The sequence below is a fragment of the Schistocerca americana genome, chromosome X, assembly GCF_021461395.2.
Source record: "Schistocerca americana isolate TAMUIC-IGC-003095 chromosome X, iqSchAmer2.1, whole genome shotgun sequence".
Lineage (NCBI taxonomy): Eukaryota > Metazoa > Arthropoda > Insecta > Orthoptera > Acrididae > Schistocerca > Schistocerca americana.
The window spans coordinates 784,832,203-784,856,201 of record NC_060130.1 but is presented as its reverse complement, the minus strand read 5'-3'; the positions used below and the strand labels follow the sequence as shown (position 1 = coordinate 784,856,201).

General features: G+C 39.7%; 1 protein-coding gene across 1 annotated transcript in view; it reads left to right on the top strand.

The window, feature by feature from the left end:
• LOC124556319 (mucin-6-like) overlaps nucleotides 1-23,999 on the top strand; it is a 310,887-nt gene that overhangs the window by 223,017 nt on the left and 63,871 nt on the right. Inside the window, exons 3-4 of the mRNA XM_047130291.1 lie at nucleotides 695-905; nucleotides 13,655-13,792. Of these exons, the coding sequence (XP_046986247.1) occupies nucleotides 695-905; nucleotides 13,655-13,792 (349 nt within the window). The remainder of the gene's footprint in view (nucleotides 1-694; nucleotides 906-13,654; nucleotides 13,793-23,999) is intronic.

Genomic DNA, 23,999 nt, shown 5'->3' with positions numbered 1-23,999 from the left:
GAATGCTGTCGGACAGAATCATCCTGTCACACGATAACCCCCATCCCCACACAGCCAGTCGGATGAAAGCAACGCTTCATCGATTTGGTTGGGAAACACCACAACATCCTTCGAATCTTCCATCATGTAATTTTCGCATCTTTGGCGTCCTGAAAAAAGTTATGCGTGGACGTCGGTTTCAGTCGCTCGAGGAAGTGCAAGAGTGGGAGCAGCAGCGGATACGTCAGAGGCCGACCGCGTTCTACGAAACAGGAATTGATCGTCTCGTCCCCCAGTGGGATAAATGTTTTAATGCATGTGGCGATTACTTGTGCATGGAACTATTCCATTGTCCTGTTGTGGCAGATGTTCGGATTTCATTTCACTGCTTCTCAAATGTAGAGAAGTAGCTGGAAGATTTACCTACATGTAGCAAATAAAACATTTTTGATTCTCACTATTGTTTCGCAACCGATCAGACCTTGAAAAAAAGTAGCCCTTGTATTATAGTGTACTTCCACTCGGGTCATTTTTCGCTTCTAATTATGACACTCATTGTATACAAATTCAACATCTGGGCGCCCCTCTCAGCTTGGCATCCCAAGCAACCGCTTATGTCGCTTGGGACTTACACTGCCCCTGATTGGAACCATCCTATATCCTTACTCACGGGGGTGTAGCTTGCTGTCTCTCTCACGATCTCGTTGTGTTCCAGGTGCAGGTGGGCGGAGCGCCGACGGCGCCTCTGGTGGCGCGCCCGGGCCGGCCTACCAGAATCAACAACCGCGGGCCGCCGCGCATCACAGACGTGCCGCTGCCGCCGCCGCCCCCGCCTCCCGCCATGATGCCGCCTCCGCCACCGCCCTCGCCACCCACCAGAGGACAACACCCTTACCCTTTCCACCGGCCACACCTCTCCCATCAAGGTAAAAACCCTACCTTCTCCTGCAGATCAACTATGTTCCAGCAATCCAGGGTTGCCAAGTATTCCGATTTAGGCGGGATTGTCCCGAATTTCCCGTTTAAAACCCGGTTCCTTGTTAAATCCTCTCGGGATAGGTAAAAATCCCGATCACACAAAAATGGACAATATTTCATATAACATTATGATCTGGACTCTAAATATTTATTATGTGCTTAAAATCGACGAGCAGGCTTGTAAAAGTTACTGAAAACTAGGCAAGCCTGACTCAGTGGCTGTTGGTTTCGAGTACCGAGTCAGAAGTCGATGATAGTGCTCAGTCAATTCCCTGCAAGAAGAACTAGGTTGTGTTGTGCAGTTTCCTTCGTGGAACATATCAACAAATATTAATACTTCATCAGAGAGCGAAACTACAGAAGTTCCGGTGCCGAAAAACAAACAAAAGTCGAAAACTAAGCTCGAGAGTGAATGGTGTTAAGTTCACTCGTAGCTTCGAAAACGTTAAGATGATCATGATGCTCACGGTACTGTGTGCCGCTCATATTTCATTGTTTCTCACGGCGGAAAAAGTTACTTTAAAATATACGCAGACACTGCAGCACACAGAACTATACCAAAGCTGTCCACGAAAACGCAGATGAAAGATTTCATTTTTTAGGTATGTATTTTGCCTAGGTTTCGTAAGAATCCAGATTTTGTTTAGAAAAATCCTGCCGACCTTGCACCAATCTCAACTCTTAACACGTACAAAACTGTTTCTGAACATAGCTACGTCATGAAGGAGTCGTCAGAATCCAATAAAACAAAGACCTTGTAAGATCCGTGGTAACAGTGAGACGCGATTACATTTACATAGCAATAAAACAGTATTAAGAGTGCTCGAAACCAATACTGTACTTGTGCGATGCGACTACGCAATGCAGTTAGAGCCCCTACTACGCATCGTAGAATCGCTGCTGGAAGTATGCACACGACGGGAATGCAGTAACCTATTAGACGAGCAATTCAAAAACATTTTTGTGACTGCAGTCATATCAAAATTTTAACTGACTGACTTAATAAGATCTGAGCGACGTAAGGACACCACTAAATAAAGTAATGTAACATAGTATACGACGCGTCTTCCAAAACTAGGTCCGGTGACCATTATTTAAGTTATGGCGGGAATGGAGGAAGTTTCGTGTATGCAGCGCTATCTACCGTCGCTTTAGAAAACTACTGCAGGGTTGGTTTGATTGAGTAGTCGTTTGCCAGTCGATAAGAGCGGCTCGTAATGGCCGAGACAATCGTAGATCCCGCCAGTTGTGAATTACGCGGTGTGATTAGATTTTTACTGGCAAAAGGATATTCAGCCGCTGAAATCCATCGTGAGTTATGACTAGTGTATGGACCTGAAATAATGAGTGACAAACAAGTTCGAAACTGGTGTCGAGAATTTCAAAATGGCCGCACAGTAGTTCACGATGAACAGCAAAGTGGCAGACCCAGCATTCGGACCGACGACATCGTTGATCAAGTGAACCAAACTTCGAAGTGATTGGCGATTGACGATTAGTGGTCTGGCTAATGAATTCCAAAATATTGCTCGAACCTCAGTTTACAGGATTGTCGCTGAACAGCTTGGAGATATACGAGGTGGATTCCAAAAATACTCACTGATCAGCACGAAGGGCAAAAAATGTGTAGTGCACGACAGTTTTCGAGAGCTATAGGTATGATGGTGATGATTTGTTTTCCCATATAGCTACGTGAGATGAGATGAGGATATCGTACATCAATGCAGAATCGAAATAACAGTCAGTGCAGTCACGCCATTCAAGTTCACCCACACCAAAGACGTTTAAGCAGTATCCGTTCGCGAATCGAAAAATGATGTCTAACGTTTTTTGGGACGAAAAGGGCGTACTTTTTATTGATTTCATGGACCGTTGGTCAGCAGCTGCAGCTGACGTGTACTGTAAAACGCTAACCAAACAGAGACGTCCGATCCAAAATCGACGTCGCAGGAAACTACCGTCTGGTATCATCCTCGTTCACTACAACACGCGTCCTTACACTGTTGCCAAAACCAAGGATAAGTTTCACGATTTTCATTGGGAACTTTCGAATGGTTCGAATGGCTCTGAGCACTATGGGACTCAACTGCTGTGGTCATAAGTCCCCTAGAACTTAGAACTACTTAAACCTAACTAACCTAAGGACAGCACACAACACCCAGCCATCACGAGGCAGAGAAAATCTCTGACCCCGCCGGGAATCGAACCCGGGAACCCGGGCGTGGGAAGCGAGAACGCTACCGCACGACCACGAGATGCGGGCATTGGGAACTTTTTGAGCACTTTCTATACAGTGTCGACCTTGCACCAAGCGACTATTTCCTCTTCTTGCATTTTAAAAAGTGGCTACGTGGAGAACAATTTCAAAACGACGATGACCTCAAGATTGACGCTAGCATCTGGTTCAATTCCCAGGCCGCAGACTTCTCCGCAGAGAGGTTAAAGAATCCGGTTCAGCGTTACAGAAAGTGTATAAATGTGGACGACGATTATTTGGAAAAGTAAAGTAGATATGAAGTAAATTATTACTGTCAAGAAAAACCTTTTCTCGTGAGCCTATTTTTAATGATCAAATGGACCTTAGTTTTGAAATGAGCCTCGTTTTAACAATTCGGTGGAAATGAATGAAAGTGCGGTAGCGTTTTTCCAAAAGTCTCCCTGGCGTCACGTGGCGTGAGGTCAGCGGTCTATAGCGACAAATGTGGCAGGCCCCTCACACGAGGCCGCTAAAGGAACGGGAGAAGACATTATGTATCAATGAGTGAGCAGTTACGGTGCACTGTACTGGTGTTCTTTATTACAACATGTCCCAGAGACAACATTTGAATGATTTGACACGAAGAAGAACTGACAGGGAATTTAGAAGAAGGCTGAAGTGTGACGAGTGTAGCCCAGGGGTTCGGTGTTGCTCACACTGTTGTTGTATATGCATGGGGAGCGTTTCGAATTACAGGCATTGCTATCTGAAGGAGAAGAGGTGGTCGACCATGGTCAACTGCAGCAGCAGATGGTCACTACATTGTGCAACAGGTAAGAAGGGACTCAATCAAACAGCGGATGCAGTTGCAACTACATGTAACAGGAATGTAAGTCATGCAATGTCACGTTCCATATTGGCACGACGGCTGCATGGGGATGGTCTCTTTGCCTGACATCCAGTACCTCGTATTCTATTGATACTGGTGCGTCGGCGGCACAATTTGCAGTGGTGCCAAGAGTCTAGTGACTGGACCAACAAGTAGTGGGATCGCGTGCTCTTCTTGAATGACAACAAATTCAGTTTGATTAGTGGTTTTGAATGTAAGCTCATATGGCGAGGAGTGGAAACATGTAATGCACACAGGAACATTATCCAATATGGTCGTTTCGGTGACCCAGATGTTACGATCCAGGGAGGCAAAATGTTACATGGCCGTAATGACCACCAAATCTTAAAACACGATACACTCATCGGTCATCGTTATTGTTTTTTCAGTGATGCATTCGGCCCTGGCTTCACTTTTTACAGATGGCAATGCTCGACCGCATCGAACAGCGCAGGCAGATGAGCTACTGTCTTTAAATAAAAGTATCATTTCTGTTCATCTCATCATTTTTTTTCAGTTGTAGAGGGTGTTACAAAAAGGTACGGCCAAACTTGCAGGCAACATTCCTCACACACAAAGAAAGAAAATATGTTATGTGGACATGTGTCCGGAAACGCTTACTTTCCATGTTAGAGCTCATTTTATCACTTCTCTTCAAATCACATTAATCATGGAATGGAAACACACAGCAACAGAACGTACCAGCGTGACTTCAAACACTTTGTTACAGGAAATGTTCAAAATGTCCTCCGTTAGCGAGGATACGTGCATTCACCCTCCGTCGCATGGAATCCCTGATGCGCTGATGCAGCCCTGGACAATGGCGTATTGTACACAGCCGTCCACAATACGAGCACGAAGATTCTCTACATTTGGTACCGGGGTTGCGTAGACAAGAGCTTTCAAATGCCCCCATAAATGATAAGTCAAGAGGGTTGACGTCAGGAGAGCGTGGAGGCCATGGAATTGGTCCGCCTCTACCAATCCATCGGTCACCGAATCTGTTGTTGAGAAGCGTACGAACATTTCGACTGAAATGTGCAGGAGCTCCATCGTGCATGAACCACATGTTGTGTCGTACTTGTAAAGGCACATGTTCTAGCAGCACAGGTAGAGTATCCCGTATGAAATCATGATAACGTACTGCTTTGAGCGTAGGTGGAAGAACATGGGGTCCAATCAAAACATCACCAACAATGCCTGCCCAAACGTTCACAGACAATCTGTGTTGATGACGTGATAGCACAATTGCGTGCGGATTCTCGTCAGCCCACACATGTTGATTGTGAAAATGTACAATTTGATCACGTTGGAATGAAGCCTCATCCGTAAGGAGAACATTTGCACTGAAATGAGGATTGACACATTGTGGGATAAACCATTCGCAGAAGTGTACCCGTGGAGGCCAATCAGCTGCTGATAGTGCCTGCACACGCTGTACATGGTACGGAAACAACTGGTTCTCCCGTAGCATTCTCCATACAGTGACGTGGTCAACGTTACCTTGTACAGCAGCAACTTTTCTGACGCTGACATTAGGGTTATCGTCAACTGCACGATGAATTGCCTCGTCCATTGCAGGTGTCCTCGTTGTTCTAGATCTTCCCCAGTCGCGAGTCATAGGCTGGAATGTTCCGTGCTGCCGAAGACGCCGATCAATTGCTTCGACCGTCTTCCTGTCGGGACACCTTCGTTCTGGAAATCTGTCTCGATACAAACGTACCGAGCCACGGCTATTGCCCCGTGCTAATCCATGCATCAAATGGGCATCTGCCAACTTCGCATTTGTAGACATTGCACTGACTACAAAACCACGTTCGTGATGAACACTAACCTGTTGATGCTACGTACTGATGTGCTTGATGCTAGTACTGTAGAGCAATGAGTCGCATGTCAACAGAAGCACCGAAGTCAACATTACCTTCCTTCAACTGGGCCAACTGGCGGTGAATCGAGGAAGTACAGTACATACTGACGAAACTAAAATGAGCTCTAACATGGAAATTAAGCGTTTCCGGACACATGTCCACATAACATCTTTTCTTTATTTGTGTGCGAGGAATGTTTCCTGAAAGTTTGGTCGTACCTTTTTGTAACACCCTGTACATACTGTAGCAGTTATTTTTATATGAGGCTATCAGCGCTATAGTGACCTAACCCACAGCACACTAGTTTGTGGGAATGGCCACTGGAAGATATTGACGTTTGCAGAAATGATGTGTAAGGCAGTTATTGCGCCGTATAACAATGATTGTCGTGTACATAACGTGGTATGGTGTCCGGTAATCAGCTGTGTGTGGAGTTAACCGTAATAGTGTTTTCTGGCCGTTTTTGTGTTGGTTAGGCCACTATTGTTTTGGTGCAATTGGCCGTAATACATGAAATATGTGGGATAGGCCGTTATTGCTTCACACCCTGTAGTCAAACGTTGGAAACGATACACATGAGGCGTTAATTGTTATTATCCGTATCATCATTTACAGGGATGTGCAGATGTATTCTAATTACGGTAGTAACCATGGTACACCAGGGGTACGAATTGCAGCAAGGTCATTAAATCGGTCTTTTTCAATGCGCTAATAGTGTTTCCATTGGGATATAGGAAGCCCAGAGTCTCAATTACTTTCGACCCTCGTTTAGCAAAACCGCAGTCGGCAAATGGGATATCTGACTCATTGGAATAGGCCTACTTATAAAACATGATATGGGGAGAGGATGCTTTATACTGAAGCCACTGAATATTGAACCATTGCACCCTGATATTTTGTGTCGATAATTTACGGTTACGTATGTTTCTCTCTAAACATACTGTGGACATGAAATCATTCCTTGTCATCAGTGTAGCTGGGAAAGGTTGTTGTTTTCATGCAGTGATAATGACGTTCATCCCGTTAGAGGGCGTGAACATGTTCGGGTGAAATTTCCTGTTCTTCGCGATGATACCAAAGTCCTGGTCACATGGTAGGTATGAATGCCCACTGACTAGGAATTTATGGTGGATTACTTCTGGTGAGAAGTCTGCATGCAGAACCGAGAATTGACACAGTAATGCCATTTTTATATTCCGATTTTGCCCGCCACATTGATCTGAATATATAATCAGACCCTTTGTTTGGACATTATGTTTAATGTAATGTATGAGACACGATCCGATTTCTTGTGGTCCTCAGAATGCTTCGCCCTCACTCAATACATACATGGTAGCTTTCTTGGTACATAGGTCGTGTATTCCAAGGCAGTATGTCCACAATTGCCGCTTGCAGTAACAGATACCTGTCATAAGTACGGGTGTCGGTAAAGTCCTCATCAAATCAAAGACAATCATGGTTGTACCATTGTCCTGATGCTTCTGTTCTGCTGCATCGCGATGCATTCCCGTCCGCACGGTCTCGGCCTTTCATTGATGTAACTCTCTTTGATGTTCCCATTTACCCTTCTCTTCCACAATGTTGGCTGCAGCATGTTTGATGTTATAGAGGTTACATTTACAGCAGGAATCACATATGAGTCCAACAAGGGAACATACCACCAGCCTGCAATCTGAAACTGAATCCAAATTAATTGAATTAATTAAGTGGACTTCAAAACTGTAAACTTTGAAAAATGCTGGAATTAAATAGATTGACTGAACGGAGTCCTTCACCCATCAGAAAAAAACGTAGTTCGTTATTTTGTATCACATGGATGGATTCTTGACCATAGGTACTGTTCACTACATGTATCTTCAGTATTTTGAATGACACATTTATGGTAACTTATAGTTCCATAGCCTCCTGTGATCTTCTGTACAGGGTGGTTATAATTAAACTTTCACTACTTGAGAGAGATTCCATGAAAAATGAGTGATCATAGGACAATGAAACTTCATGCAAACATCTGTAAGGACATGCAGAAGTGAAATAATAAATAAACTTTTGAAAGAAACACATTGTACTTTCCACATGAGAGGGTAATATTTCTCAGTTGCGCACAGTGTTTACATTCCAGATTACAACCATTGTTTAGCGTGACTACCATCTGCACCCATGACTGCCTGGAACCACACAAGAGATACCATTCCACAACTGTTCACAGCACTTTTCGAACGGTGCACCATGGAATGTTCAGCTGCCATGACGGAGCTCACCCGCTGCTTGAAGATCACACACTGCATCTAGCATTCTCAGCTATGGTGACAGCAACTTCTTCAACAATTTTTTTTACAACTGGCCATTGTCTTCTCCCAGAACAAATTTCCAAATCATCAATTAATGCAAACTTTTGAGACTATGATCATCCCCTCCATATTACTTTAATTCATTGCACCAGCACTATTGATGTTATTTTGATAACCACTCTCCTTGTCCAGACTTATGTTGACTGTCTGCAACTGTAATGCACACTGGTGCTTGTGTTTCAAATCTATATTGCCATACCGGTACCGACGCCTATCAGCAAGTCATGATGCTAACACTACTAACAATGCAAATCTTGCAGTGCACAGTATGAACATCATTCCTATAAAGTTCGGTACCCATATGGTAAATAGTTTTCCATCTACACTGGCGCAAGAAGGGAAAGTTTAATTAAAACCTCCTTGTATTTCGTCACTTCCTCCTGTAAGTTCACTGAAATTTTCCATCATCAATCTTTTCCTTTGTTGTCCTCAATATTCCTTGTACAATTTGGCTTGTCATGTAGTGGGATGAAATGGTCCTTTGCACTATATAAGCATGAATATAGTGATAAAGGCTATTCTCTAGACAGTCCTGTGCAGTCATCTGCACAGAGGATCATGAAAGGTTGGTGCATCTACATGAAGTTATACCAGCCATACAGAAACTTCCATTACATTCCTTGATGTTTGTTACATCTTAATCTTTGTAAGCTAAATTAAGACAATTTCATAAAGATAACAGCTCTTCTTTGGTCTGCAGTTCAGTGTATATCTTGATATCTCCACTGTGAGAGCTCCCTCATGCTAGTAACAGTGAGCACTAGAGAGGTGGCTGCTGTTCGTCTTGCATGCATACCATGTACATCAAGCCTTCTTCGTGTGTTACTTTATATCATCTTTCCGGTGCCAGCAACAAGGGCAGAATGTCAAGCCTATTTCTCTGTTTCACAGAATCTTCAGGTTGCCTAGCCTATAGTTAGAAACTGTTGTAAGTTTTTAAATAACATATAAACTAATATTTAGTCATATGGTCAGCTATCTCTTATTTTATATGCTGCCAAATCGACAACAATATTTTGCTGCTGTTTGTCCAATAATATGTAAATTTGCTCCAATGCAATCTTAGCGAGCATGAGTTCTAATACCTAAAAGCAAAATCTTCTGTCCTACTCTCAAAAATACAGTTATCTACTCTGCAGATACGCCAGTGCTTTGCATATAATAGTTCTGAACAACACTACCCTGGTAACAACAGACTAAACTTTTGTGCTGTTTCTAGATGTTTATCTGAGGTTTTGGTGGTTTTTTGTCATTCCTTTATTTAGGAATTTATTTAACAATAACTGATGAGAAGGAGAAGACACCTCGTCATGACATACATGCTGTAGGGTAATAATTTGTCCGTATCAATGAAAGTTACTTACGACAGCAGTGATAGTGAAATACACCTGAGATATTATGGAGGTGAATGCTATCACCCTGTGTGCATCTTCCATCCTAATACTACATTAGTGTAAAATGGAAAATATTCATATCTATCCCTAGTAATGTACACTTGTGCCACTCTAACCCACATCCCCCCCTCCCCCCTCCCCCCCCCCCCCACCACATTGGACAGATCTGCATATACAGTTAATATATCTACAAATTTTTCTCTCTTCTTGTTCTGTAAGTGTGTGATTTTTCCATTCATGCAGTGTCCAGGGTAGGTTTCCACTGCAGCAGCCTTTGTGTGATTATCTTCTCTTCATTCCATCCACTTACTCTGCATCCAAACTGTGTATCAGTGTGTTGGATTATCAGAACTAATAGGCTCTAAAAGTTTGAATCTCCTTATTTTACATAGGATACACTCCATTGTTCGAAATATTTCCTCTTGTACCATTCCTAGCAGTTCAGTGCCAACAGCAACCCACAGTATCTTTCCCATTCTCAGTGGAATTTTATCAGGAGAGTGGAACTTGGAGATCCATTCATGTGATGTAGCCAGGTTTCCAAGGCCTTTGGAAATTCTTAATGGCAGTATTGTAATATCAGCTGTAGTGCCTAGATGGAGCTGCTGTCCAACCAGTGAAATGGTTGACTGTACCCTGATGTGGTACTAGAAGATCTCCTCTCATAATGGCATCATAACCTCTTCCCGTACAACAAAGTATTTCCATCTGTACCTGAAACCTGCATGCCTCATGATATGCTTATCAAAACACTGTTTTGCATTTAATGAAGTTAAGTATCTATGGCATGTCATCAACCAGGAAGGAATTCGACCAGACCCTCAATTACTAGAAGTAATACATGCAAATCTCGATTCCCTCTACTGATGACCAGAGAAAGAATTCATGGTTTACTTTGCAAAATCACTGATGCACGTGCTAAGGAAAGGCATTAAATTCCACTAGATGACAGAGGGCAAGAATGTAGTCACACAGTAGAAAGGTCTTCAGATGTTAACCAGACCCTCATGTACCTTGACTGTCAAAAGATATTCAACTTGTTACGTTTTCTTTTTCCTGGCCTCTGTCTACATCTACATGACTACTCTGCAGTTCACACTCAAATATCTGGTAGAGGGTTCATTGAACCACTTTCACTTTGTTTCACTACCACTCCACTCTCTAACAGAGCGGTGGAAAAATGAGAATGAAAAAATGAGAACTTAAATCTTTCTGTGCGTCTGATTTCTTTTATCTCATTACAGTGATTATTTCTCCTTGTGTAGGTGGGTGTCAACAAAATATTTTCAGATTTGGAAGGGAACATAGGAGACTGAAATTTCATGAAGCGATCTTGCTGCAATGAAAAGTACCTTTTGTTTTGATGATTGCCACCCGAACTCACATATAATATTGCTGACTCTCTCCCCGGTTTTCCGATAATACAAAACAAGCTGCCCTATGTTGAACTTTTCCAATGTGCTCTGCCTTATCCTGTGTTATCATAAGGTTGGTATATTAACTTGGATTTGGCAGTGTTAGTAGTAAAGGGGGGATGGATGCCCTTTCTGTCGTCACCATTCATCCCGTCCACTTCCCTCCAGATGGAATTTTTGTACCCCATCTTCCTGCATCGAATACTATCTCATGTGAAAGTGTGAGAACATTTTAAGTATGTTTACAGATCTTGTACCTGAGATGTGACATGGATAATAGCTTGGTATTCACCTAGTGTGATGTGGGAAACCACCTAAAAGTCACATCCAAGCTGGCTAGCACACCAGCCCTCATTGTTATTTCTCTGGGTAGATTCGATCCAGTGCCAGTGCACCTCCCCAAATGCTAATAAATGTGAATATCCAGGCAGATATTCATGCTGTTGTGTGACAAGCAATTATGCTTTGAGTTGTGTGGTAAGCTAAGAGGTGGATGGAAGAGGATATCCAGTAGGCTACAGGCACTGGTGGGTAAATGAAGACAAGCACAACAATTGCATTTCTGCCACCAAGTTGTAACAGCCCAGGTGGCTGCAAATGTAATCAGAACTGCCAGCTGACCTCAACCAGGTAGGCGCTGATGGGTTACATCAACAGCCTCCGAGTCCATGGCAGTTGCATGTTGAAGCAGCAGAGGAATGGCATACGGCATGGCAGTACTGACAATCAAACTCCAGGCAGATTCAAAAAATACATTTATTGATAGATGTATGTAGATTAGAAGGCAGTGTTCCTCACAATCACCTCTTGTAGGCAGCTCTAAGGGGATGGTGTTAAGTCTAGAGTTGTTCTAAGGACTTGGTTCTTTGAGGTGAAGCCACTGCAATAGATAGACATGACTTAGAGTTTTTTTGACCAGGGAAGACTGGCGTTTTTATGGTTCGCATGCTGTTATGTGACCAACTTTTCTCAGTGACTCATAACCAATTCTTCAAACATGATTCTGTAAGATTTTCTTGAATTTACACCACAAATAATTTGTATTAAATGCTTTTGGACTCAGAAAACTTTAGCTAGTTTTATAATCTTCCCAACTGAAGTTATTTACAAGTATAGATTATCACAGAAGATAATATGCTTCTACCTCACCAGTTTCCATCACATCACGATGTATCCCATAGATAGAATGCTTGTTTACACATTGGAAAGCACCTTCTATAACTCCTATTTGTATGACAGAAACCATTTCTTTCGTGACCTAATCATTCATAAGATACAGGCCTGTCATTTGTAAGTGGCTTTTCACCAGATATGTCAACTATTCAGCATGTCTTACACTTAGTCTGCACTGACTACATGACCATGAACCAAGAGCTTGTCACCACCTCCATCTAGATAGAAAGAACAAGGCAAAGACGCAACAAAGTATATTTTATAACGGGATAAAACTGTATAACAAATTACCACAAGAAATTAAAGAAATAAATAAGCTCCTCACGTTCAGACAAAAGCTTAAAACCTTTCTAGTAAGTAAAAGTTGTTATACTGTAAAAGAATATTTAACATAGAAGTAGTTTATTAGCAACATATGACATTATCACCAAAATATTATGTAATTATAAATGTGTGTATGACTAGTTATGAAAACTACACAAAATATGAGAAACCTGTTTCATTGTAAATGTAAATGTGTGCTCATGTGTTGTAAACTGACAACATCCATACAATATTTATTGTTCCACAGATGAATAAATAAATAAATAAATAACTTATGAAATTAATTCTGTAGATAGTCAGTTTGAACTCCAAACATGGTAAAAATGCTGATATTTATTTGAAACCAATATAATTACCACTAATAATTGTTACTAAAATTTCTGATGTTTTTCAACCATTGTTTTCTTTTCCTCTCTTGTCTGTTTACTATTCATGCAGTTGTCATTCCTTTTGTAGATATATTAATGGTAATCATTTATCACATAAATGAGGTGAGGTATTGAGCAGTTGACATGCATTTATATAAGGCTGAAAGTGGTGCTGAGCATTCAGAAAATGTCTTCTTCACTCAGTACTTTCCCATATCATTGTCATAATTCCTTTATTATTAAATGTGCTTAAACCTTTCTTATACATTCCTTGTATGTTTACATATGCCTTCTCACTTCCACACCACAGCCCCCAAACTAATTATTGCTCTGTTCCATCATATTTCTTTTACTCATTGTCACACCAGTACAGCATTTCTGATACCACAGCCCTTGTACTTAACTTCTTGCAAATCTTCAGGATATCACAATAAGACCAAATAATAACAATTATCTCTCTTTTGTGATGTTCCTTGTAGTATATCAACAGATGGAGGAGTGAGAATATATTCTTCTGTAATAAATGTCATTTTATAGTCTTGTGTCATCATTTTTTGAAAAACATGGTGTTACTTACCCATCAGTGTGCAGATTTTATTGTAAACATGCTGCTTGAAATATTATTGAATAACCATTGTTTGCAATAAGGGAAAAGCTTATTTGATAGGAGTTTTTTAAAATTTATATATATTTTTCTTTATGAGTTTATATTGCATTGCAGGGAATGGCAGTATGCCAATGGTGAGTCCCCCCTATGTGACAGGTGTACCTCTCCCAGAACAAGTTGTTCCTGTGACTAGTGCCATCACCAGCTGGGGCATGCGGCCTCCACCTCCAGACCACACTTCTGTTTGGCCGGGTAAGCTAAGCACAATTTAGTTAGGCATTTCCATATGCTAATAACAATCTCAGGCAGGACCAGAGGGTTTTTCTTTGGATGGAGATTCAATAATTACATTTGCCATGGCAAACAAGTAAGACATTATCACAGTTATGTCAGACAAGAAAGAAGGAAGCTCATTCTTACAGACTTCAGTACTGCTTTCTGCTGTGTGCCCATCAGGTTAGAAAAAGCAGTCTTGGTAACAGCTACATAAGAAAGTGGTTTCTGGAACTCTGGGATACTGCTTTATGGTACAGGGAAAATACAGCAGAGAAACAAAAGTACTTTAAGGTGATGTAAGTAATAACAGCTCACTAAAAACCTAGTGCAGAAAACTTTTTTAATCATCTGGAACAAACTGGCTAGATTTGCAGAGGATTCCTGTGCAAAAGCTACAGACAATGATCATAAAGCGAAGGGAGAAAATTATAACACCCTAAAGGAGTACAAATTAAAATTGTATTTGCACATCAGGTATGTTCCATTGATATGCTGAAGTGATTATACTGAAATTATTATTTGTCAAGTGGCTATGTTCTAATTGACTGTCCAAAATTAAGGTGGAAACAGTAAATCCATAGTAAGGTATAAGCCATACAGACAGAATACCAGATTGCAAGAAAGCTTTTTGAATCATATGATGCCTTGCTGCAGACAGGATGTGAATTAGAGACAATGAATTGGCTTGGTATGCTGTGACTAGTTGATTTCTACTTCCATCAGACTGCCACATGTTTGTAGCAAACTACCAATAAATAAACTCATGCAGATGTGAATTCTGTTACAACTACCAATTTCACATTAACATTATGGCACCAGAACACAGTTCCTGACTGAAAAAGAAATAAGGTCCCACTGCTGCATAACATCATGAATCATGAAAGAGAAGCAAAGTCCCACTACTGCATAATGTCATGAATCATTCAGTGACTCACACTGCAGCACTGCAGTGGTGGAATGTGGTTACAAGTCACATGGCAGCAATCAATAATAATCAATACAGTCCCCTAGAAAAAGACTAACCTGGTCTTTATTCACTAATCCTTCTATGGTCAGCTTCTCCAACTGTAGTGGGGTCTCCAATATCAGACAGTGGAAAGCTAACTGCAAAATACCATCTGCTGTGAAAAAGCAACTTGAGGAACCATAATACATGCAGATATGCTCAATGATTTACACGTATATCTTTCCAACCATAATTCGCAGACCACTGTGATGTGCACGGTAGAGGGTGCCTCCCAATTCTACATCTGCATCTACATACATACTCCAGAAGTCACCATACGGTGCTAGGCATAGTGTACCTTGTATCACTACTACTCATTTCCTTTCCTGTCCTACTCACAAATTGAGGAAGGGAAAAATAACTGTCTACATGCCTCCATATGAGTCCTAATTTTGCTTTGTCTTCATGGTCCTCACACAAAATGTGCATTGGTGACAGTAGAATCATTCTGCAATTAGTGTCTAAATTTTCTCAATAGTGTTCCATGAAAATAATATCATCTTCCCTCGAGGGATTCCCACTTAAGTTCATGAAGCATCTCCGTAATAGTCATGTGTTGATCAAACCTACCTGTAGCAAGTCTAGAATCCTGTCTATGAATTTATTCGATTTCTTCCTTTAATCTGACCTGGTGGGGATCCCAAACACTTGAGCAGTACTCAAGAATGAGTTGCACTAGTGTTCTGTATGAGATCTCGTTTACAGATAAACCACTCTTTCATAAAATTCTCATAATAATCTGAAGTTGACAATTTGCCTTTCTGAAACTAAAATGATATTCCATCCAGACCTGGTGATTTACTTTTTTTAACTCCTTCAGTCACTTCAGGGATACCTATTACTATGTTCTCCATATGGGAATCTGTATAGAGGTCAAACAACAGTATGTTGTATGATTCTCCTGCATGAATGGTTTCTAAACTTCAGCTATTCTTTTTCTGTTCTTGATTGTACACCAGATTAGTCAGTGAGTGACTGGATGGAAGCCTTTGACCTGCTTTGCAATTTTACATAGGATCAGAATTTTCTCAGGCTCACATCAAGATCTTTTGCCAAGGTATGATGGTGGTAATCGTTGTAGGCTTTGCACACAAATCTTTTTACAGCCACAGGAATTTCTAGTAACTTTTGCCTGTCATCATTTCCACATTCTTTTTTGAACTCAGAGTGCAACAGTTTCTACTTTTCCCAATTTTCTTATTAAACCACAGTGTTTTTTTTTCCATCCTTCATCCACTTTCTCTGCATATACTTCTCCAGGGCAGGATTTACAATCTGTTTAAACATTGCCCTTAATTCATCTATGTCACTACTTTGCTTTGTTTAAATTGAAACCTCCATCCCTGTTATTAAGCTTTCAGACATCTTTCTTTTTGAATAGACTCCTTAATCATGCTTTCACAAAAACTTGGCATTTTTGCCATGATATTAGTACCTTCACACTGCTTTTCATGATTATATTTAAGACAGTGCTCTGTGACAGCAGACTGCTTGGTTGTTTTACCTAGTTGTGATGCTGATGTTCCTTACATCATTCCTCAGCTGTTCTAATAGTCTGCCATGCAAGGAATGTCATACACACCTAGTTTTCCAGAGACCTAGATCATCTTTAACATTTCAAAGGAAACTTTTTATCTTTGTTGAAGGCAGCAAAATACATTGGATGCCACATTTCTGGTAGCAGTCTACCCATTTTTTCCTGATATTGGGTAACCGTAAGGTAAGTAAGCGATTCTTGGCTTCTCTTTCTCTGTCTCAGTCTTTTTCTCAGGCATTCTTGATTTTATGATACTGCAGTGCCTGTGGCCTTCAAAAGTACGACGCAAAATTCCTTAGGACATGCATGCGTGTCCAAAGGAACAAGCCTTGCAGTGACTCCAGCCATTATGAAATACATGAAGTGTATATACATTTCCAAATATGGACAACCATCAGTTGTATAATGGAATGATGACAGTGAAAATGTGTGCTGGACTGCAACTCAAACCCAGATTTCCCACTCATTGCAAGTGGTCACCTTTCCATTAGCCTATCTGAATGCAGCTCACAGCCAGACTCACACTCCCATATGTGGTTAACTGTGTGTTTTACAACCTGCACTTGTACATTCATGTGTATATTCCTGTACAAGGAAGATATTTTAATTGAAAGTCACTTTCATGTGTTCTTGCATGTCCCAATGAACTTCACATCATACTTCTGAAGAACACAGGCACTGCAATATCATATTTATCCAGTAATACCGGGCATGTGACTTTCAATTAAAAATGTCTCCTCTGTACAGGAATATACATTTGAATGTACGAGTGCAGACTGTAACACATGGTTGATGGCATATGGAAGTTTGGGTCTGGCCATAAGTCATACTTGTATAGCCTAATTAGGGCAATTGGTTGCAATAAGTGAGAAATCCAGGTTCTAGTCCCATCAGGCACAGGCTTTTCATTGTCATCATTCCATTATACAGCTGATTGTTGTCCATATTCACAAATGCGAATACATTTCATGTTCTTGATTTTGGATGCAACACCTGCCCAATTTGACAATATGAGTACCCATTCCTTTGAACACTGTTTATAGGCATCCTAATTCTTTGGCAATACTCTATCTAAAAGTGTTTGAGCTCTATGGACCAGCATCTTTAGCACTGACCTACTTTGTGGCAGATGGTGATGGTCTGAGGTATAGAGATAACTCACTGTACTTCGGTTTCCTGTACACACTGTGACTGAAAACTCTGTCTAGTTTTCAGTTAACTAAAACATCACGAAGTGGTAGCTGGCCCTCTATTTGAAGTTCTATTTTGAATTTGGCTTTAGGGTGGATAGAGTTTAAATGATCCATTCCATTTGGTTACACCACAAAAGTGTCATCCACGTATCAATAAAAACATGTTAGTTTGGACTGCAGCTCCATAATGCTGACCATAGTATCTGTATCCCAGAGTTGAAATTGAATGAGGTGATGCAAAAAGTGAGTGGAGTTATGAATGTGGTGTTCTCACCTCCACAGAAATAACCCATTTCCATGCTCACAAGATTTATATTTATTTAGAAAAGTCTTACCAAAATTGCAAGGAATGGCACCTGATGTGTGAGGTAGGGGAGGGGTGGGGGTACCAAATGATACATGAGACAGCATGGTTGCAAATGATACATTGCTTGTGTGGAAAAACAAACTGGGGAGGGGGGGGGGCACAAAATGGTATGTCACTTGTGTGGAAAAATGTTCTCCAGCTGACCTCATTACTTTGAATGTATTTCATTTATGTTGCCAGCTGGTATATGGATGAGCCAGTATTACTGTCATTTATTCCTTATGTACCTTAGGAAGGCTATTTAGTCATGGTGGCACAAGTGTTTGAGCTGTAAGATCCTTAATGATGTTACATGGCAAGCCTAACTCAACGAGAAGAGTCATCATCTTCCCATCAGTCTTATTAATAGGATTGATCTCTATGTGTCTATAGCCAGCATCATTCGAAAGATCAAATCTCTTTTTATTACAGCGCACGCATGACATGACATGACATGACATTGCCCTTGTTTACTGGCAGAATTGTAGTTTTATCTTTTTGTATTAATGACAATATTGTGACAGAATATGTCTCATAGATTTTTATAAGGATTTTCCTCACATAAATTTCCTTGATTTCATAAACTTGCAGCCATGATTATATAGTCATGTTTCTAATCACAGACTTGTGTCAGCAACTTTAATCAGCACATCTGAAGCACATCTCAAATTCAGTTTTGTCCTCACAGTGAAATTTTTAGATTGTAGGGGTGTACATCATTTATGGTGATCATTTTATGACTACTGATTATGGCATCACATTTCCAAATAAAAAATGAAGTTGCACACTTACTTACATCCTATCTACTCAGCTATTTAAGTTCAATAGTAAACAAAGACTAATGCTTCAATGTAGCAATTTCTTACCTAATAGGTGCCAAATAAATAGGGAAACTTTCACTCATTTGCTTCTGACAGTCCAAAATATGTTGAGAATATAGTGAAATCAGAGGCACCAGCCATGCAGTCATTTTATGTGTTTGTTGACTTGATTCACATGCAAATGACTGATCAATAAAAGAAAAACCATGAGTGAGCCCATAACTCAATGGAGCGAATGATGAATGTGCTGTGCCAAGCAAGTGGCAGGCTGTGGCTATTTGTCATTACTAACTGTGTGAAAATTTCAAATAACTTCATTAACACATGGGCTGTGGCCTTCTGTCTAAAAATTATTTGTCTAATGAGGTAGTGATGTTGATTATTTAAAACAGTTTAATTTCATGACTGAATCGTAAGCAAATCCTCCATGTATTTACTCCACAGAAAATTTCATTTTACCCCTCGGGGGGTAATTACCCCCAGGTTGGCTACCACTGTTCTATGTCCATCATACTGGAACTAAATTATGTCCATTCATTTTCTAAATGGAACCCTAACAACTACTTATCTGTTCTTTCTATCGAAAATTCTCTTGTAGCCTTCTTGATGGAGTTATTAACTTTAGTAACTGACATCACTGTAATGGCATTATGATCCTAATCCCTGTCTCTATACCATCACTGACAAAAGTTTAGGTCTATTTGAAGCTACAATGTCTAAAATATGTCCATTGCTTGTGGGCTGTTATACTAGCTGCTCAAGACACTTTTCAGAAAACAATTTCAAAACTGCTTCATAAGACTATCTATTGGTACCACCTGCAGTGAATCCATGGAAGTACCAGTCTATATTAGTACGTTAAAATCACCTCCAACTAACATTGCATTATAAAATTATTTCTATAAAAATAGTCTTAATCAGGTGTAAGTGTGAGCAGTGGTCTTTATGCCTCTCCAGAGCAGCCTGCTCCATGCCACTATCTCATGCTATCAGCATGGAATAAAATGGTCTGATGATGATCCTGTAAGAGATCAAAACCAGTCACTGAATAAGTAAATAACTTACGTGTGGTCAAGACTGCTTTTATGGAGATAATTTTATTACAGTTTTACCGACCACAGATTTTTGCATGGACAATGTTCCAAACAGTTCTTAATATTGCATGGTCTGCATATTTTCACACTACTGAGTGTAGAGTTTGTTTGAATTATTTTAAGACTGTCATGGTGGAATTGGTTGGCTGGTAAGGACATCTCATAATTAACTTGAGTTCATCTAAACCTGTTGGATGCATACAGATAACTTTCAGTCACTCTTACTCCTATTTGGTATGAATGAACTCATGTCTGCCTCCTGCTTGGTCTACAACTGAACCTATGTGATTACTCAGCTCTAAATATTCACAAATTATTACAACCAGGTTTCTGTATAAGTTAACTGATTACACCTGTGATTCACCAATATTTTAGTAGTAGGTTATCATGCTTCTGCATTTAGGAAAATTCATACTTTTACATTCCTGAACGTTTAAAGCAAGTTGCCAGTCTTTGCGCCACTCTAAAATCTTATCAAAATCTGACTGGATATTAATGCAGCTTTTTCAGACAGTACTTCATTGTAGATAACTGTGTCACCTGTAAAAGTTATTGAGTTAGTATTAATGTTCTGTGCAGGTCATTTGAGTATCCTATATAAGGTTATCTTGGAGCTAGATCCCAAGAAATTTAGTTTTAGCTACACTTGTAATATCTGTCTCTGATAATTGAATTTTTATATCCTCTTCACAGTTTCTCCTGACAAAATGCAAATTTAATGCTATTGTTCTACTTTTATTTATCATTAGTTTGTTTTGTCTGAACCAGTTTACAACAGTAGTTAATGTCTCAGAAGTGTTGTCTGCAACATTTCTGCTGTCTTCCCACTGACTAAAATGCTCGTGTCATCTGCAAACTGGATAGTGCTATGACTCTGTTTTGCTGGACCCAGCACTGAGGCCTCTGGTACATGATGCTTTACTTACTTGTAATCAAAATAGTGTCTGGTTGGTTTATTATCTTCTTAAGGCTGTATTTCTACTACTTGCTTGTGGCCAGTAACATATGATATAAGCCAGTTGTTAGGTGTACCTCTGATACGAATACTATCAAGTTTCTGAAGCAATAGGATTTGATGTGTGATGCCAAAGGCCTTAGGCAGATCAAGGCATATGCCAGTCACTTTTCCTCCATTATCAAGTTTTTGGAGCACTTCACTTAGAAATTCAAATATTGCTGTTTCTGTTGATCAGCCTTTCCGGAAACCACATTGAGTAGTGGATACTATACTGCACTTTTCTAGACAATCTAACAACCTGTTACGAAAAACTTTTTCTAGTATTTTCTAAAATACAGATAGCAAAGCAACAGGTGTATAATTGGTTATGTCTTCTTTCTTGCCCATTTTGAACAGTGGCTTGAGTTTCACTATCTTTAAGCAGGAAGGAAAGATTCAAGTTGTGAATGAACTGTTGAAAAGGTGGTCTAATGGTAGTGAAATAAGGCCACATGGATTTTTAATGACATAATCCAGAATTTCATCCATACAAATTTTGTTCTTGACTTACTAATTGCTAGTATAATTTCTTTAAGGTTGGTTGGGGGAAGAAATAGGGGGTCAGCATTTCTATTTAGATTTGCTAGTGATGTGGTAGAATTTTTATTGGAAGATTTCATACCACAGATTAACTGTTCTCTAATATTTGGAAAGTATGTATTAAAAGCTTGTTTTTGCTGTCTTGGTCTAGCTGGAGGTTTACATATAAATTTTTGTTTATTTATTATTGGGGAGGGGTCCTTGATATTCGACTGTCTCCCACATTCTTTTATGACTTCATGAAGCACTCTCATAATTCTTGAAAGACACCAGAAATTCTTCAGTAACATTTTATGTTTTTGAAATTTCATTAAGTCTCCTTCTTTCAGCTCAAGATATTTCAATACCTGTTGTTAGACAGGAAACATTTCTTTTATTAGTTTTGAATCTTTGGTTTTTAACTGGAAAAGAAATACTGAAATCATGTGAGAATATTTCCATGAATATGTCAGATTTTTTACATGTTTTTTACTTACAACATACACACAACCATTAACTCCCCTACTAGAGTCATACAACTGTATATATCATTCCAAGTTTCTGTTTTCAGTTAGTGCCTGAGGAATTCTAAGTTTTGCTTGTGGGAGTTCAATAAATTGTGCTTAATGATCACCGAAACCTATTCATATTTTCAGTTTTGTATAAATGTTTGTTTTTATTAGTACCTGATCTAGAGTACTGCTTGGTGACTCTGGTAGGGGAGTTAAAAGGTTGTGTGTATGTTGTAAATTTCTCATAAGGCTGCAATGTTTAATCTGTCCTTTTAGTTCTTGTTGAAATCTATGTTAAAGTCAACACACATGATAGTTGTTTTACTAAACACTTTTATACTGTTAAATGCCTACTCAAGAATTTTGAGGAAAGTAGTTATGTTTCCATCTGGGCTTCTATATATACAAATAATAATTTCATTTAAATTAGTCAATTCTGTAGTAGAAATTTGGAAGTAATACTCTTTCCCCCAGCTGATCAGTGAACTTTAAGCAACAGTGTTTGATGTCTTCTCTAACATATATGCAGGTTTCTCCAAGAGTAGCACTCTATCCTTGTAAGTGACATAATTTCTGTTAACTATTGTTCACTAACAAATATAACTGACATTTCTTTTAATTCATATGGTAACAGTATTTCCATCTCATAAACTTTATTTGATAGGGCCTGCACATTTTGGTAAAGGAGCCTAAATTTTGATGATCACTTACTTACTTGGTTCCTTAGGCCTACCTTGTGTTTAACAGTTACTCATGAAATACCATTCATTACACTTTACTGTTGTGGTTTTCTTTCCAGTGTGATATTTTACAGGATGAATTTAACATTTCTCAGGAATTACTCTCCATAAAAAAACATTGTGGTTCTTTTTGGTTGTGTGTGGGGTGAGTTGAAGTGAAGTGACTAGATGTTTCAGCTGTGATTTTTGAAGTTGTAACTTGGGGCACTGCAACTAAACTTGATGGAGATCCTCTCCTTGTTACTTCAGCTTTGTCTGGAATCATTGGAGTATTTGGTTCTTCACTTGAAATTGTCATGGTTTAGCATGTGTAGTTTCCTTAGTCTCATATGATATGCTTTATAGAATGTCTCATGGAAGTATTACAGTGTGTGTGTGTGTGTGTGTGTGTGTGTGTGTGTGTGTGTGTGTGTGTGTGTGTGTGTGTGTGTGTGTGTGTGTGTGTGTGAGCGCGCGCACACACACTCACGCATGTGCATGACTGTGTCTGATATGGAGAAGAAACAACTCTGTACCAAGTGGCTCTACATGTGTGATACCAAGTATGTAAAACAGGTGAAGACTGGAGAATGAAACTAAAAATAAATATAAGTAATGAGAGGAGAATAGCAGAGAATGCATGACAGATAGAAGAGAGTATTTAATATCATATAATGATAGAGATGTTTCGCTGATATTCATTTGTGTTCTAAGTAAAAACTCTCTTAGGAGAAAGAGTGTCTTCTGTAACATGTTTTCTAATGTCACAATGCCAAAATTAGCATATTTTGATGTTATTCATGCTTCTGATTGACAGAATCAGTTTCACGAAGGATCTAATCAATTTTAGCAAAGGTGAAGTAGCTAAATTTAATTTCTGCAAAGAGATTAAGCTATTAAATTAAACTGAATAATGTGTCAATAAAATTACACAAAATTTTGTGAATTGTAGTTCTGTAGATGGGTATCAGATAGATTACATAATGGTAAGACAGAGATTTAGGAACCAGGTTTTAAATTGTAAGACATTTCCAGGGGCAGATGTGGATTCTGACCACAATCTATTCGTTATGAACTGCAGATTGAAACTGAAGAAACTGCAAAAAGGCGGGAATTTAAGGAGATGGGACCTGGATAAACTGAAAGAACCAGAGGTTGTACAGAGTTTCAGGGAGAGCATAAGGGAACAATTGACAGGAATGGGGGAAAGAAATACAGTAGAAGAAGAATGGGTAGCTCTGAGGGATGAAGTAGTGAAGGCAGCAGAGGATCAAGTAGGTAAAAAGACGAGGGCTAATAGAAATCCTTGGGTAACAGAAGAAATATTGAATTTAATTGATGAAAGGAGAAAATATAAAAATGCAGTAAATGAAGCAGGCAAAAAGGAGTACAAACGTCTCAAAAATGAGATCGACAGGAAGTGCAAAATGGCTAAGCAG